The 15,185-nt window shown below is 46.4% G+C and overlaps 2 protein-coding genes across 8 annotated transcripts in view; one reads left to right on the top strand and one right to left on the bottom strand.

Annotated features, from left to right (window-relative positions):
- Positions 1–1,511, top strand: part of ZNF410 (zinc finger protein 410) — a 40,801-nt gene extending 39,290 nt beyond the window's left edge. For all 7 annotated transcript variants that reach the window (XR_010839495.1, XR_010839494.1, XR_010839496.1 and 4 more), the window contains one exon: positions 711–1,511. Coding sequence is in view for 4 of the 7 variants with exons in the window: in XM_059055868.2 (XP_058911851.1) it covers positions 711–749 (39 nt within the window). In the remaining 3 variants the exon portion in view is untranslated. The remainder of the gene's footprint in view (positions 1–710) is intronic.
- Positions 1,512–1,935: 424 nt separating this feature from the next.
- On the bottom strand, positions 1,936–15,135 carry FAM161B (FAM161 centrosomal protein B). The gene is made up of 9 exons (XM_059055830.2): positions 14,918–15,135; positions 12,276–12,595; positions 10,946–11,496; positions 8,843–9,189; positions 8,237–8,364; positions 6,185–6,349; positions 5,857–5,956; positions 4,267–4,409; positions 1,936–3,196 (listed from the first exon to the last, which is right to left on the bottom strand). The coding sequence occupies exons 1-9, from the start codon at positions 14,969–14,971 to the stop codon at positions 3,058–3,060; spliced, it is 1,947 nt and encodes a 648-aa protein (XP_058911813.1). The 5' UTR covers positions 14,972–15,135; the 3' UTR covers positions 1,936–3,057.
- Positions 15,136–15,185: the final 50 nt, after the last annotated feature.

Below are 15,185 nucleotides of genomic sequence, written 5' to 3'. Positions count from 1 at the left end.
AAAGGTATTTTTTTTTTTTTTTTTTTTTTTTTTTTTTGCGGTACGCGGGCCTCTCACTGTTGTGGCCTCTCCCGTTGCGGAGCACAGGCTCCGGACGCGCAGGCTCAGCGGCCATGGCTCACGGGCCCAGCCGCTCCGCGGCATGTGGGATCTTCCCGGACCGGGGCACGAACCCGCGTCCCCTGCATCGGCAGGCGGATTCTCAACCACTGCGCCACCAGGGAAGCCCAGGAAAGGTATTTTAAATCCTGGATTTTCCATGAGTGAGTTGTAGCTGTCACGTGGAACTCCATTCCTTTTACTTGTTTTTGAGCCTTCAGCCTGTACTTTGGCTCACTGACTGATGTAAGATTTTTGGTTCCACTAGTTCTGATTTCCCTGTGGTTATAGATTCCTCCATCACTGACTAGTGAGTATGTGATTACACAAATAATAGTTTGGCTTATAGGATATTATAATTATTATTATCAGGATATTTTACTGCTATAGTAGGAATACCAGCATCATCAAATGGTCAAAGTGCTGTCCCAAGGCCAGTATATAAATGAGATCTATCAGTCTGTGCATATGTTCTGATTTGGAACTAGCTGTCCCTGACTCACCCCTGCAATGCATTCCCCACCCCCAATTGTAAACCTTTCACTTAGAATGAATTATTTTTCCTGTTATTCACTGGTAACTATTCCAGATTTGTTTTTAATCTCTTACAGTTACTAAACCAAGGAGATTTAACTGAAGGACGGACATGAGCATGGGTGCTGACTCCTGGAAGAGCAGTTCTGCCTGATCCCAGAGTGCATGTAGTGGGAACAGGATGCTTATGGCTCACAGTTTGCCAGAACCAAAATGAATCTGTGAAGGACAGGACCCCACTTTTGCCTCTGTTCATCTTTCCTGGCCTAGAAGATGACTGTAGGAGAGCTTCTCTTCAACTACCATCTGATTCAGACAAGAAAGAAAGCAGTGAATGTGGGCTGGGTAACTGTACCTACCTCTTTTCCCACTGCACAATTTTGGGATAGACTTCTCCCAAAAGTGAATTTGATTATTTGTTGGCTGAAGTTTCTCAGTAAGACTGTTGAGGGGAGGTTTTCCTTTGAAGAGTTTTCATCCCATACTGAGCTGTCTTTTCACATGGGTGAACTAAATCCTGCCACCAACCATAAAACTTCACTAAGAAGTTAAGCTTTCAAGATGCCTTGTTGCTTTTGAGAAGGGAGTGATGTCGGTTCTGTTGTGACATTCTCCCTTTAGCAACCTGAGTAAGAGACTCTCTGCCACTGGTCTTCAAAAGAGTAAATTACTTGAATCCCTGCTTGGCCCAGGCTGAGGTACTATCTTGTCCTATACACCTCTACTTGGCCACTTTGCTTTCTTTGTTTATGGAACATACAGTAGCATGTTAAGAGGTTGTTTGTTTTTTGCTTTTTGTTTTTTGTTTTTTTAAGTTAAAAATCACCTGATTCAGAGCTTCAATTGTTTCTCCTTTAAATAAACAAAACAGCCAGTCAGTTCTTTGGCTTCTTGTTTTAAACAAAATTTGTTTCCTTTTGAGAGGAGATTGAGAAAATAATTCAGTCTTTCCCTTATAAGATGGGGCACTGATTTACCCTTAGGAGTCCATGCAGGTAAAACTGAGCTCAGAAGTCTTGGGGAAGATGACATGAGCATCTTCATCTCCAACTAGCAAACCTACGTGGTAGTTATCAGAGTATCATTCTTGTCACCACAAGGACCATGTTTGAGTCTGGAAAAATGGCAATAATAACATATTTTTGAATATTTCCAGAAAGATACTTTAAAAAACATGAGAAAGGTTCTTCTGTCAGAGTAGGCACTCTTGCTACCATCATCCTGTCTTTAGAGTTACTGAGAGAGAATATTTCATTATTATTGGTGAGAAGAAAAGTATCCAGAGATCACCTACTAGAAAATCATGGATGTCAGAAGTTTCAAATTTATTAAAATGAACCTCATGCTAACATAGTACACACATGCACACAGTGACACATTCTAAGCAGATAACATCAAAGAATTAACTGCTGTTTTAAATAAAGTAATTATAGTTCTTAATTTGTTAATGACATGCATAATTATCCTGTGCTAGATAGACTGAGTTCATGTCAATTACTTGTATTCTTAAAATGCCAGTTTTGGCTTCCAGTAGCCTTACTTTTATACTAGAACAGTGGTTTTCAACCAAGGACATTTTGTCACCCAGGGGACTTTTCGTAATATCTGGAGACATTTTTGGTTGTCATAACTGAGGAGAGGAGTGCTATTGGCATCTAGTAAATAGAGGCCAGGGGTACTGCTAACCACCCTACAATGTATAGCTCCCTCACCCAACACAGACTCATCTGGCCCAAAATGTCAATAGTGCTGAGGCTGAGAAACCCCGTATTTGGGGTTGCAAACTTGTCATCCCCCATGGGCTAATCTGATATACAAACATGTTTTGTTTTTCCCACATATTATTTCCAAATAAATTTTTTTTTTTTTTTTTTTTTTTGGCCGGGCTGCTCAGCCTGTGGGATCTTAGTTCCCCGATCAGGAATTGAACCCCTCGCCCTTGACGGTGAAAGCGTGGACTCCTAACCACTGGACGGCCAGGGAATTCCCAGTAAGTTTTAAATTAGTTGCCGACATGCACATTTCTGGTTTCTGTTGAAAATGTGGTTTATCTGGCAATTCTGGGCCTGTATTCCATCAGGGTTGATATTCTCTAGTCTCTACTATCCTCCTACTAATCTGACCACCAGCCCATTTGACCCATTTGTTTCCTGACTAGCCTCTGTAGGCATTTGGGCTTATGCCCTTTTTTCTGTACCTGTATGCTTAAGTGTGAGGCACAAAGCAAGAACCCTTAATTAGCTCTGATCCCTCTACCCTGAACTTCTCCACTTTGATTTACTTGGACCATTCTCTGTTATCTACTTTGCTTTCCCGCATTCTCCAAAAGTAACCATGACTCAAAACCCAAGTTTTGCCTGCCTTGACTCAACCCCAAGGTAGCTGCTTGATATTATTCGAAAGGAGTAGTTTTAAGTATACTGATTAACCAAATGATTTGAGATTATCTGTTAATTCATAAGACAGCTCCTCTAGTTCTTTCTTGGGGCTTGTAGGGTGTTCTGGAGATTCTTCTAAATCCTGCCGTGGATTCCTGATGCCGAGTTTTGTAGTTTCATGAGTGCTGCAGAATAAATTAAAATTATAAAATTTTAAATTTTAAATCAAAGGAAGCATCATGTAAGGCTTAAGCATGGTTTTAGCATTATCATTATTTTGTATGGGGTATAAAGGCAAATTTCTAGGGGGAAAACTGAGATAGGAATTAGGGGAAGGGCTACTAGGACTTAAAATTGAGAGTAATAGAAATACTGTGCTTTTCTCCCTTTGACGTATATGATATCAATGGAGGAGGTGGTGCTAATGAGTTGCTTTTAAAAAATGCTATATTTGGGACTTCCCTGGTGGTGCAGTGGTTAAGAATCTGCCTGCCAATGCAGGGGACACAGGTTCGAGCCCTGGTCTGGGAGGATCCCACATGCCGCGGAGCAACTAAGCCCGTGAGCCACAACTACTGAGCCTGCGCTCCACAGTCCACGAGTCACAGCTACTAAAGCCCACCTGCCTAGAGCCCGTGCTCCGCAACAAGAGAAGCCACTGCAGTCAGTAGCCTGTGCACAATGAAGAGCAGTCCCCGCTCACCCCAACTAGAGAAAGCCCGCGCGCAGCAACGAAGACGACCTGACAACAGCCATAAATAAATAAATTTATTTTTTTAAAAAAAGCTAGATTTGAACAAGCCATGGTGACCAAGCTGAGGAGAAAAGAAAGGCTTTGATTGTATAGGATATTTGCAGCTTTTATTGTGGCCCTGTAACGGTTTTTATTTTCACTTATCCAATAAGTAAATAAATGAAGAGTGTAGTTTATCATTTTATAGGAAGTAAAAATATATATGATTTTTCTTCAGAATTGAAGTAGAAGTACTTTTGACTGATGGCATTGGACTGGGATTGGAAAAGTGACGTGTTTCAAATTGAAGGAATCTAGACCTAATACACAATAGCTATATTTTATTCACAACTGCACTACTCACCAAATTTAAATGTGTTACTTGGAGATCTCTAGATTAGTATTCTATAAATACAGCATTGTGATCTCAAAATATGAGTGACTGTTGTAAAGCTTCCTCCCAGTGGCATTACTAGAGATGCAACTTGAGAGCTGCAGGATGACAGCAGTATCTCCGATTACCTGGGACAATCACGGACTTCTGATTGCTCCTTCCATTGTAAAGCCCGGGTGCCCTGACCCTTGTTCCTCACAAAGTCTTCATCCAGCCCAGCATGCTTCAGGGTGTCTCGATACCGTTGTTCGGCTTCCTTCCTGGCAAGGTCCTGTGGAATGGAAATTAATCTGCTGTAGCTGAATTACCAGATAATTCTAAATTGCTTGCTTAATCTGTATGCTTATAATACTGCTTTTCCACCACACTACCCCCCAGTAGTGCTGGACACAGATGTGTATGAAAATTACTTAGAGCCTAATTTTCAAGCTTTAAAGTACATAGGAACTACCTGAAGATCGGGTTAAAATGCAGATTCTTATTAGGTAGTTCTCAGATGGGGCCTGCAATTCTGTATTTCTAATACTCTCAGGAGATGCCAACTGTTGTTTTGGGAACCACACCTTTGTGAGGCAAGGATTTCGATTTTTGGAAGACCAAGTGAGACCCAGATGAAAAAGATGGACTAAAGACATTTTTAACATTTAAAAGCAACCAAACCATCATCAGGAACACTGAAATATAACAAATTGAAAATAAGCAGCACTTGTAACATTCTTAACAGGATGGATGGTATGCATGTAGACCAGAAAAAGGTTATTTTTTGTTTGTTTAAATGTTCAAGAGGAAAGTCATATAGAGTACTTTGTATTTTTCCTAGAGCGGTGGAAGATCTTTTGAGATCTGAGAGTTGAGCTTGCTAGGAAAAAGCTAACATGAAGAGCAAACATCATTGTGAGAAATTTTTACTTAGCAATGCAAGTTACTAAGTAAGTCCAAGACAGTCCAGTGTGTGTGTAATATGTAGGGGACTGGGGAGGACTGGACCCAGGAAATGCCTAAATAATGCACTGGCTATAAGACAGATAATGCCCAACATTTGGAACCAGGTCACTAGGGAATGCCAACTTTTGTTTGAAACTCTGGAGAGGAGGGAGATTTATAGAGCTTGAAGCAACTCAAAGCTGTCTGGGATGCTGGCCTTTCTAAGACTGTTCAAGTAGCCCCAGAGCTTCCTTAGGGAGATCTCAACTGTGTCCAACTTCCCTAGGAGTCCAGAGAACATCTTAAAGTGACTCTTCCAGCCAGAAAGCCACTTAATCTGGAAGAGGCCTTGTGGGGTGCTTGCGAGCATCTCAACCCCTGAAGACCTATAAATGTGCCACAGCTGTAGAGGCTGGGGGTGCCCAGGGCACCAGCACTACAGGAGGAGAGATGACATTAGCAAGTTAAAGATACTCCAACACAGCCAAACTGTCAATTGTATGCCTGGGATCTAACCTCCACTCTGATTCAAGCTGAAGGCTAGACTGTAGAGAAAACCCCAGGAAGTGAAATATCCCTTTATAGATGCCTTTGGAATCCAGTCTTGTATGAAATCAGTCCAATGTTCACCAGTGCACTACTTACTTTGGGGAAAGATGGTAGTAATAAAATGAGCCAAATTTAGAATCTTTCTGAGCCTAAAGGAAGTGTTTAATACCCAGATATTAAGCTGTTTCATAATTTCTAAGAGCCCTTTCATCTAAGAAAGAAAGTGAATGACGGTTTAGATTTACCTTGGTAACTTGTTCGAAGAGATAGGGCCTTATTTGTATTCTCTTCTTCATTTCCTCCAATTCTTTCTTATACTCTTTTGCTCTTTTACGGTCATTGTTCCTGGAATTAACAAGATTTTTAGAATGAATTCCAGGTTTTTCCAATCCGGAATACCTTTAATTTCAGTTAAGTGGGATAACTCCCACAGACATTGTAAATTCCTAACTGTGCCTGGCAAAATCCTTGACTCTATGGTCACAGGAGCCTACTGTAATAACCCCATTTTGCCATTTTCAAGGCAAATGGCTCCCAAGATAGTTATCCCTTGGACACACGGAGGACACCGACCGATTCTCTTTCAGCTTTGCTTTGAACACCTCCTCCAGGCTTTTATGGGGATCCATGGCTTTTGCACGCAAGGTCACAGATTTAGATATCGCCTGACACTTCTTTTTGTGCCTCTCCGACCACTGAGTACTTTGATCTGCTTTGTCCTTTTTCTCAAGTGAACGTCTAAAGGGAAGAGGCAAAAAAAGAATACAAATGACCAACCTGGGTATACTTAAAAGCAATCTTAGTAACCTCTCTGGAAAGTCAGAGAGGTTGGTTTTTTTCTATGAATGGGTGAGTAATTTACCACACTGGCATTTCAGAAAGAATAAGATTCGGGATTAAATGCACTGGCAGATGAAGCCTTCCCAGCACTATGGACAGTGAGTTTCTACCCCAGGAGAAGTTCATTAATTGAACTGAAAAACATGAGTTAAAATATTCTTACACTCAGTGTCCTGCCATCTGGAAACAAAATAATACTAATTGCTACCATTTGCTGAGCTACCTACACTGAACCACGTGCAGACAGGCACCAATAAGTGCTTTATAGCCATTAGCTTTTGTAAGTTCTCATAGCTGCCCTGTGAGGTAAGGACTGTAAGTCTCCCTTTTTATAGGCAACAAGATTGAGCCTCGGGGAGGGTAAACCACTTGCTTGAAGCTACCCAGCATGCCAGTGGAAAAGCCAAGATTAGAACCAGGATGTCTGACTCCCAAGCCTCTGCCCTTGACAACTGTGCTGTAACTGGTGGGCTGGAAGGTGCCTGGGTTCATGGTCCTTTGGGAATACAAACCTGCATTTCCACAGAGAACTGGAAATGGGCCTCCCTCGATGCACAATTTGGGGTCAACCTGCAGCACTTAGTTTGTACAAATATCATTCTACAAGGTACTATGGAGAGTTCTACCAAAAGAAAAAACAGTCAAGACTCTTGCAGTAGGGTGTTTATGTTCAAATGGACTTACTAGGAAGGGAGGGCATGACAGTTTAATCTGCTAATATGTCAAACTCCCTATTGCCAGAATGCAGATATGGACATTCTCTGCAGGTGGGCCACCGTCTGGTTCATGAGACCTATTGTAGTGGGACCTCAGGATTCTGAGGCATTTAGCCTTGATTTAGTAACTCTTGACTGAAATTTGAGGAAGAAGGGAGTATCCCTTGGATTCTAAATACATTTCTAAAATCCCTGTTGTGGCTCTTAAAGAGCCAAGTAGATTCCACGTACTCCTCTGTGAGCCCCACAGGAAGGCACTGAGATGCCAGTCCTCTCCAGAGCTAAGCCACCAGTTACATCATGACCTCTCCTGCTGACTTCGGCTCAGAGGCCTAGTGGAGGAACTCATGCTGGGGTGCTGGCTGGATGAGCCTACCATGACAGAGGTCAGTTAAAGAGTTAAAAATAAGGAGGCTCCTGCTTCCCAACTGACTGCTAATAGTTCCCCAAGATGAATCTCAGAGAATCTCAAATCTATGTGATGGATGCCTCATCTTCTTTGTGGCAGGGTCACACACACAGGTTCAGGCTTCTCTGAATTCCTGTTCCTAATGCTTCCTTCCTCTTTCACCAGTGGGTCTTTATGCATGTTATTCTGTTTGGAAACTTGTTTCTTTCCAGCCTTTGTCTGGCTGACTTCTCTTTCTTCAGGTTTCACCTTAGGCATCTATTACAAAAGACCCAGGCTGCCCAATGCCTGCCCCCGCTCCCCCGCCCCCCACAGTCCCCTGCATTTCCCCATCATTGTGCTACTTACAAGATGGGATAGTTGCTTCTTTGCCTTTCTGTATTTCAGACTAGATATTAAACTATAGGTTCTATAAGGTATCTCCAGCCTTAATGCTGTGCCTGGCACAAAGTAAGTCCCCCAAGAATATTGGCTGAGTGATGGTTAAGTGTTCTCCAGCACTAAGTGTGGAGAGTCACATGAATTCTGTCCTGATCAAGACTCCCCTTCTACCCCTTTCGGTCTCTCTGATAACAGGAGAGAAGGCCCAGCAGCAGAGTGCTTTCTAGCATTGGGGCCAAGATCTGAGCACTGTGGGTCTCATGCAGCCTGACCACTCACCTGACTGCAGATTCTCTCTTCCTGGTGGCATCTGTGATGTGCACAGGGAGGGTGTTGGCAGAGAGGGAAGCAAGGCCACTCAGAGAACGACTCCTTGGCAGGGGTGTGCTGGGTGGCTGTGGAGATTCCTAGAAGAAATGAAGGCTAATATTGGTAGGACAGCACGTGCAATTAGTTTCTATCTTAACTAGGATTCGATTTTAGCGAAGGACTAGTCAGAATCTTCAGTTCTTTCTTGGGATTAAGGCAAGGGTAATGAGATCTTGAGTTTAGTTAAACAGGGCAAGACTTGGATATGAATCCCCAAATTTTTAATTAAATGAGAAGAGTTCTTTGGAATTGGTATTGGGACATGGCAGTTGACCCCAACTCCCTGCCTTCCAGACTTGCACTTATTTCTGCAAAATTCCTCTACAGAGGGGGAAGGAAGGGAAGTATTCTTGTGGTCTTAAATTTTTAGGAACCGTGGATCTGCTTACAGCTGAGCTGGTGTTTTTAAAAAATTAAGATAGAAAAGTGTCATGAGAAGTGCCTTCCATTGAGACCTGGCCCCTCCTGTGTTTAGGGCCTCAGCCCTGACCCTCCTGCTGTGGCCTGGGTTCTCACCCTCCTCTCTTCAGAGGCGGCAGCATCACAGGGCCGAGGAGTATGACGCAGACTGGCGGTTCTCAGCAAGAAGGGCTTGTTGCGAGTCACCTCCTGGGTGTCTCTTCTCTTGGCAGCTCTTTTCTGGAAGGCCTTGTAAAGTTCTTCATAGTCAGGGACGGCAGGATTTACCCGAGGCTGGAATCCAAAGTCAGTGTGCAGAAACCCAAGCTTCTCCTCCCGGGTCCGGGTGGCTATTCGAGGCTGTGAGTCAGCCCGGCCACTGGAGGAGGCAATGGGGGAGGAGGCCATCTGGAGCATGTCCAGGGCTCTCATCTGGATGCGAATTTTCCTCAAGAGCTCAGCTTCTGTGGAGAAGAAGTCAGGGGAGCAAGGGGTGAGAAGGAACCAAGCCTCAAACCAAAAGGTGTGGTGAGCTTTCATTCTTAAACACTCGCAGTTAGTGTGCTGGAACTCAGCCATTAACTTTTTTTTTTTTTTTTTTTTTGTGGTATGCGGGCCTCACTGTTGTGGCCTCTCCCTTGTGGAGCACAGGCTCCGGACGCGCAGGCTCAGCGGCCATGGCTCACGGGCCCAGCCGCTCCGCGGCATGTGGGATCCCCCCAGACCGGGGCACGAACCCGCGTCCCCTGCATCGGCAGGCAGACTCCCAACCACTGCGCCACCAGGGAAGCCCAGCCATTAACTTTTCAGGAATTTTCCGAGCTAGTTGGCATCGTGTGGAAAGCTTGAAATTGGCCAGGATAGGAGTATTTATACCATGAAAATGGCAAACACTGCAAATCAACTTCCTTTTTTTTCCTGGAGAGTGCCTTAATGAATGTTGACTAGGACACCACTGCTGTGTGCCAATCACGCTGCAAAAGCAGCTACCATTTACACTTATTGAGTACTTTCTACAGTTCCTTCTTCAGAGATGGAGCAGGAGGGATGGGCCAGTCACCTGCTCCTCTCCCAGGTCTCCCTTCTCAGGCAGAGGCCCCACCGTCCGCCCAACTGCCCACATTGTCCTCACCTCCTCCTCACTCATCAGTCCTGCCGCCGCCTCCTCTCTAACCGCTCTCCGGTCCAGCCTCTTTTCATCCTCCCTGCTACTAGTTTCCTAATTTCTCAGTTGAATCACTGAAATAGGTTCCTATGATCAACATCCCTCTGGACTTGCCTGTCCCCCTATAATTATCTCCACAGCAGAGTGAGCTTTCGGAACTTCGTATCTGATCATGAGCCACCCTACTTAAAACACTTCAGTGGCTCCCCTGCCCTTGGGACAAAGTCCAAACTCCCTCCCATGGCCTACAAGGCCCCAGGTCTGGCCTGTGCCTGTCGATCTCGCCCCCTGCTTCTCTTCTGTCTCCCCTCTACCTTTCCATGCCTTGAGCATGCTCAGCTTTCTTACCTCCATGCTATTATGTTTGCCTGGTACACTCTTCTTCCCTCTTCATTGAATTCACCATGGCTCCTCGTTCAGGGTCAGCACTCACTTTCCCTCTGGACTTTCCCTGACTGTTCGCACCGCTCACCACACTCTAAGTCAGGTCCCTCTGTTACAGGTGGCGTTGGACCCCTAGGCTTCCCCCTTTAACTCCTGCAAGTGACTTATCACATTTGTAATTATTTGTCTGTCTCCCTCCCATGTCCGCAAACTCCACATCTATTTATTCACGCCTGGGACGTGGCACATGCTACGGAATGAGCGAATAAAGCCAGAGTCCTTTAACTGAGCTATGTGTCTTGAAATGAGTACCTCACAGGATGTGGGGAGCTTTCCTCGGGGCAACTGGCTAGTGGTCGCGCGGGCCTAGGCTGGTACTCAGATGTCTCATTGGTTCTCTGTTCCGGCACCTGTGCTGCTGCAAAGGCCTTCGTATCCACTCACTGAGCCAGGTGAGGTCAACAGGATGAACCCAGGGCCTCCTACTCCTCTCCCGACTAGGCGCCCCCATTGTACAGGCAGATCCAACCCTACCCCGTGGCCTGCACTGAGCAAGGCCTCTAGCGGGTCTGCCCGAACAGCCCATCTCCGAGCCAGGGTGACCCCTGAGCCGGACTAAATCCCCACAGCACCTCTTGGTACCCCCAGGCAGGAGGCAAGGATGTCTTTACCCTGGAGTTTGTCCCCGAGGGCTGGCTCCAGAATGGACTTGGGGATCCTCCTGGTGGCCTTCTGCTTGGGGACTTTGGCCTTAGCTGTGGTGACCAGGTCCCTCTGTTGAATGGCTTTCTTTCGCTGCTCATCCTTCCCCAGGAAGCTGAAGGGCTTCAAGGAAGAGAGGAGCAGTTCCTTCCTCTTCTGGATCCCTGCCCGCCTGCGTGCCTCGTTGTGCTCCATGATCTCCTGGTAGAGGGGCAGGTAGACGTGCGCGGGCACAGGCTGTGCCCGGAACTGCCGGTGGCACTCGGCCTCCTCCTGGCCCTGCTTCTGGGCCTGCTGCCTCTCATGCTCAAAGGAGGCAGGGGAGGCCAGCCACTGGGCCTTCTTCCCGGCCTCACGCAGCGTCATGCGGAACGGCTGAGGGACGGTGATGGATGATGCCCAAGAGCTGATGCTTCTGTGCTGGGAGGGAGGCCTGGAGCTGGAGGGTGGCTGAGGCTGAGCCTTGGGAAGATCGGAGGGCAGGTTGCTCAAGGAGCTGCAGCGCCTCATGGAGCCACACCTGCGGGAAGAGAGCAGCTCTGTGTGTGGAGGACGGGGGTGAGGGGGCAGGAGGCCCGGCTCCTCCAAGATCCTCCTCCTTCCCCCTCCCTTCCAGCAGGTCACAGTTAGTTTCTCAGCCTCACATTGCAGCCCCACAGGCCTCTAGGCCTGCGCCTTTCTCAACCAGGCTTCTCTCCTTCCCACAGGCCATCCTAGCAGCCCTAGTAGAAAGTCTCTCCTTAGAATGGACCCAAGAATTGCCACTTTGCACCCTTAATATTTTCATTTGGTAGAGAGAAGAGTGCAGTGGTGCACAGGAAGCCTTTAGAGTCAGGCCCAGGTTCCATTCTTGCTTCAAACAATGACCAGCTGTGTGACCTTGAGCAAGGTTCTCTTGGAACCTCAAGTTCTTCATCTGCAGAATGGCAAAAATAGTATCTACCTACAGGGTGATTGGGAGGAGAAAGTAAATATTAAATGAGATAAAGTATATGTGCATACAGCAGGGCTTGGCCAAGGGAAATGGACCTTGTTGCCATTCTCAGGGAGGTAGTATATTTGGGAAAGGCATCTCTTTAATTGATTCCAAACCTTCAGGTGACTCAAGGTTACCCAAAGTGATTCAGGACTGCTGGGTAGGAATCAGAACACGTTTGGCTGATTCTGGGCTGAAGCCTGGGTAGGTGGCCCTTACAGGAGTGGTCTTTGTTTTACTGAGGAGGAAGATGAGGCCCAGAGTCATGATGCGACTTGGCCAGAGTTGTTCAGTGAGGCAGCTGTTGAACTGCACTGCCTTACCTCGGAGAAGGGGGGGACTGCACCTGTGGCTTCCCCCTGCCTTTGTCTTGGAAGAAACTCTCCAGGTCCTCATCATCTTCAGAGAGGCTTTCATCACTGTCTGGGTCAGACAGATAAAGGGATTCCAACAGGCACCACCTGCCTTTCTGCCTTAGTGCCTGCAGGGTCTCGTAAAAACTCGCAGTTGAGTCAGAAGTAGAATCTGTCTCCTCCTCTGGGCCGATGAACTCACTGAGTTTGCCAGCCCTGGGCAAAACCAGCCCATCCCCACACAGCTCCTCTTCTGCCTCTGTGTCTGAGGAGGACTTGGGGGGAAATATCTGAAATGAAATAGAGTAGACTGTAGGTCAAACTGTGATTTTAAAACATAACTACCAATTTCATTTTAAATAAGTATACATTAGGGACTGGGGCGGGGGACAAAAAAATATGTTCCTTGCTTTAAAGAAATTTCACATATTGGTATATGAGGTGTGCTTGGTTGAAGGGCGGGAAAGGGAAGCAGAGAGCTGAAGTTGGTTCATGCAGTCCGGTGAGCATCTATGGAGAACCTCCCTTCACCATGCACCCCTGCTCTCCAGGAATCCTACCTGTAACTTTGGCCACACTCTGGGACCTGCCCTACTTGGGTTTTACCTACTTGTTGCCAATCTTCCAATTTTCCTGCTTCCCTTGTCTATACCTCTGCTTTCCTCATATTCTAGCTAATTCCTACCCTGTTAGTAGGAATGAGTAATTAACAGGAGAGACAGTGTGGTCTAGCTGAAAGAGTCCTAGAAAGTGGGAAATCCAACTGGGCTTAAATACTCCATTCATTCAGAAAATATTTATTGGGTGCCTAATGTGCATTGAGTATTAGGCTGTGAACAAGACAAACAAGGTCCCTACTCTCATGAGGCTTACATCCTAGTGAAAGGAGAAAGATAATGTAAGACGGTAATAAATTCAATAAAAGCCATGAAACTGTGAGATTATGGAGTGATGGAGTGGCTATGGGACACTCTTCTGTTGATAAAAGCCCATCAGATAAAGACCACTAGGAATGTACCTGTAATCAGAACTAGGTTTATTAATTTGCTACAGCATACCATGGGAAAGTATAGGGAACTTGGCGTGGGGTGGGGGCTTTTTATAGGGTTGGCTTGTCCTGAATGATTCTGAGGAGGGTTAGGGGAAGCAAGGATGGATGGATGCCGTCATAAAGAGGGCACAGTTTAGTAAGTGGGTGAATGAGCAATTTTTATTCAAAAGGTGACAAGAGCAAACTAGGGCTGAGTAAGTAATTGATAAGTAAGCATAATCATTTAGAAGTATGGGGTATTAGTCGTTTTGCAGGTACAGTGTGGCCCTGTGAGAAATACTGATTTCTGCTGATCTTGCTGCTGGCCTCATCTGGGTCTACTATAGTCTGAGTTTTACTTTCCCAGTCCTGGGATGATTTTTACTTTCTCACTGTGGAGGACTTTTAGACTGACACCTGATTGGTGAGAAAAACTCCAGCCTTGCTAAGATCTGGGGTAAGAGGGTTTGGGGTTCGAAGAAAAGCAAATACAAAGGCCTTGAGGCGGGGACAAAATTTTGGACTTTTGGAAAGGTAGAAAGAGGGCCAGTGTGGTTGGAGGACAGTAGCAAGAGATATCCTGAAAGAAGCAGCCTGGGGCCATGTTGGGACCGCACAGGGTGACTGGTTGGTTGCAGCTGGAAACCAGTTGGGATAGGCCGCTGTAGGCCTCCAAGTGACACTTGGTGATGGTTGAACTGGGTCCAGCTCTAATACTGAAAAGAACACTGGATTCTGAGTCAAAGGTATGTATGTGCTCTAGCCCTCGCTCTGCTACTAAACAGCGTGTGATTTTAGGAAAATTCCTTTTTTAAAAAACGACTTTATTGATATAATTCACACCTACTATACAGTTCATACAAGTGTACAATTCAGTGGGTTTCAGTATACTCAGTTGTGCAACCATCACAATCAATTTTAATAACCCCCCAAAAGACCCCACTCCATTTAGCAGTCACTCCCTATTTTTCCTAACTCTCCTCATTCCCCAACCCCTAAGCGACCGCCAATTTACTTTGTCTCTATGAATTTGGGGGCAAATTTCTTAATCTCTCTGTGCCTCATTTTTCTCTTCTACAAAATGGAGACAACAATCGTGCTATTAGTCCTGGGATGGTTGAGAGGATAAGCGGAAACTGGGGGCCATTTCTATGGTTCTATGAAGAGCCTGACGTAAGGGCTCAAGGGGTTCAGGTCCCGGAGATAAGAGTCCGCCTCCGCATTCGTAAACACTGCCCTTTTTTTTTTTTTTTTTTCCGGTATGCGGGCCTCACACTGTTGTGGCCTCTACCGTTGCAGAGCGCAGGCTCCGGAAGCACAGGCTCAGTGGCCATGGCTCACGGGCCCAGCCGCTCCGCGGCACGTGGGATCCTCCCAGACCGGGGCACGAACCCGTGTTCCCCGCATCGGCAGGCGGACTCCCAACCACTGCGCCACCAGGGAAGCCCACACTGCCCGTTTTAATCCCACGCCCCTGTGATACGCCCTTGCAGTCTGTCTCCAAGGCAACTTCAGTTTCCTCTCTTAGGGATTTCTTTCCGGGGCGCAGACACGATCACTCCCCTTCTTTTTCTCCCCTCACCTGACGGCTCCACTGAGCGCCGCCGGAGGCTCCCGCGGACCTCCCCACGGTCATCTTCTTAGCGGGGAAGAGACAGAAACGGCGGAGACAGTGGGGATGACATCAGCAGTGGAGGTGCAAGCTAAGCGGGTCAGGTTCCTCCCCTTTCTAGCTTGGCCCTCTGATTGGCTCCCAGGCGGACACACGAACCAGTCCCCTTCCCAGGCAGCCTCTAATCTGTCCCGCCCAAGCAGGCAAAGTTCGTTTTCTGATTGGCTTATTCTTTTTG

The sequence above is a fragment of the Kogia breviceps genome, chromosome 3 (assembly GCF_026419965.1).
Source record: "Kogia breviceps isolate mKogBre1 chromosome 3, mKogBre1 haplotype 1, whole genome shotgun sequence".
Classification (NCBI taxonomy): domain Eukaryota; kingdom Metazoa; phylum Chordata; class Mammalia; order Artiodactyla; family Physeteridae; genus Kogia; species Kogia breviceps.
Note: the sequence above shows the minus strand (reverse complement) of the source record. Positions and strands in the feature narration are given on the sequence as shown.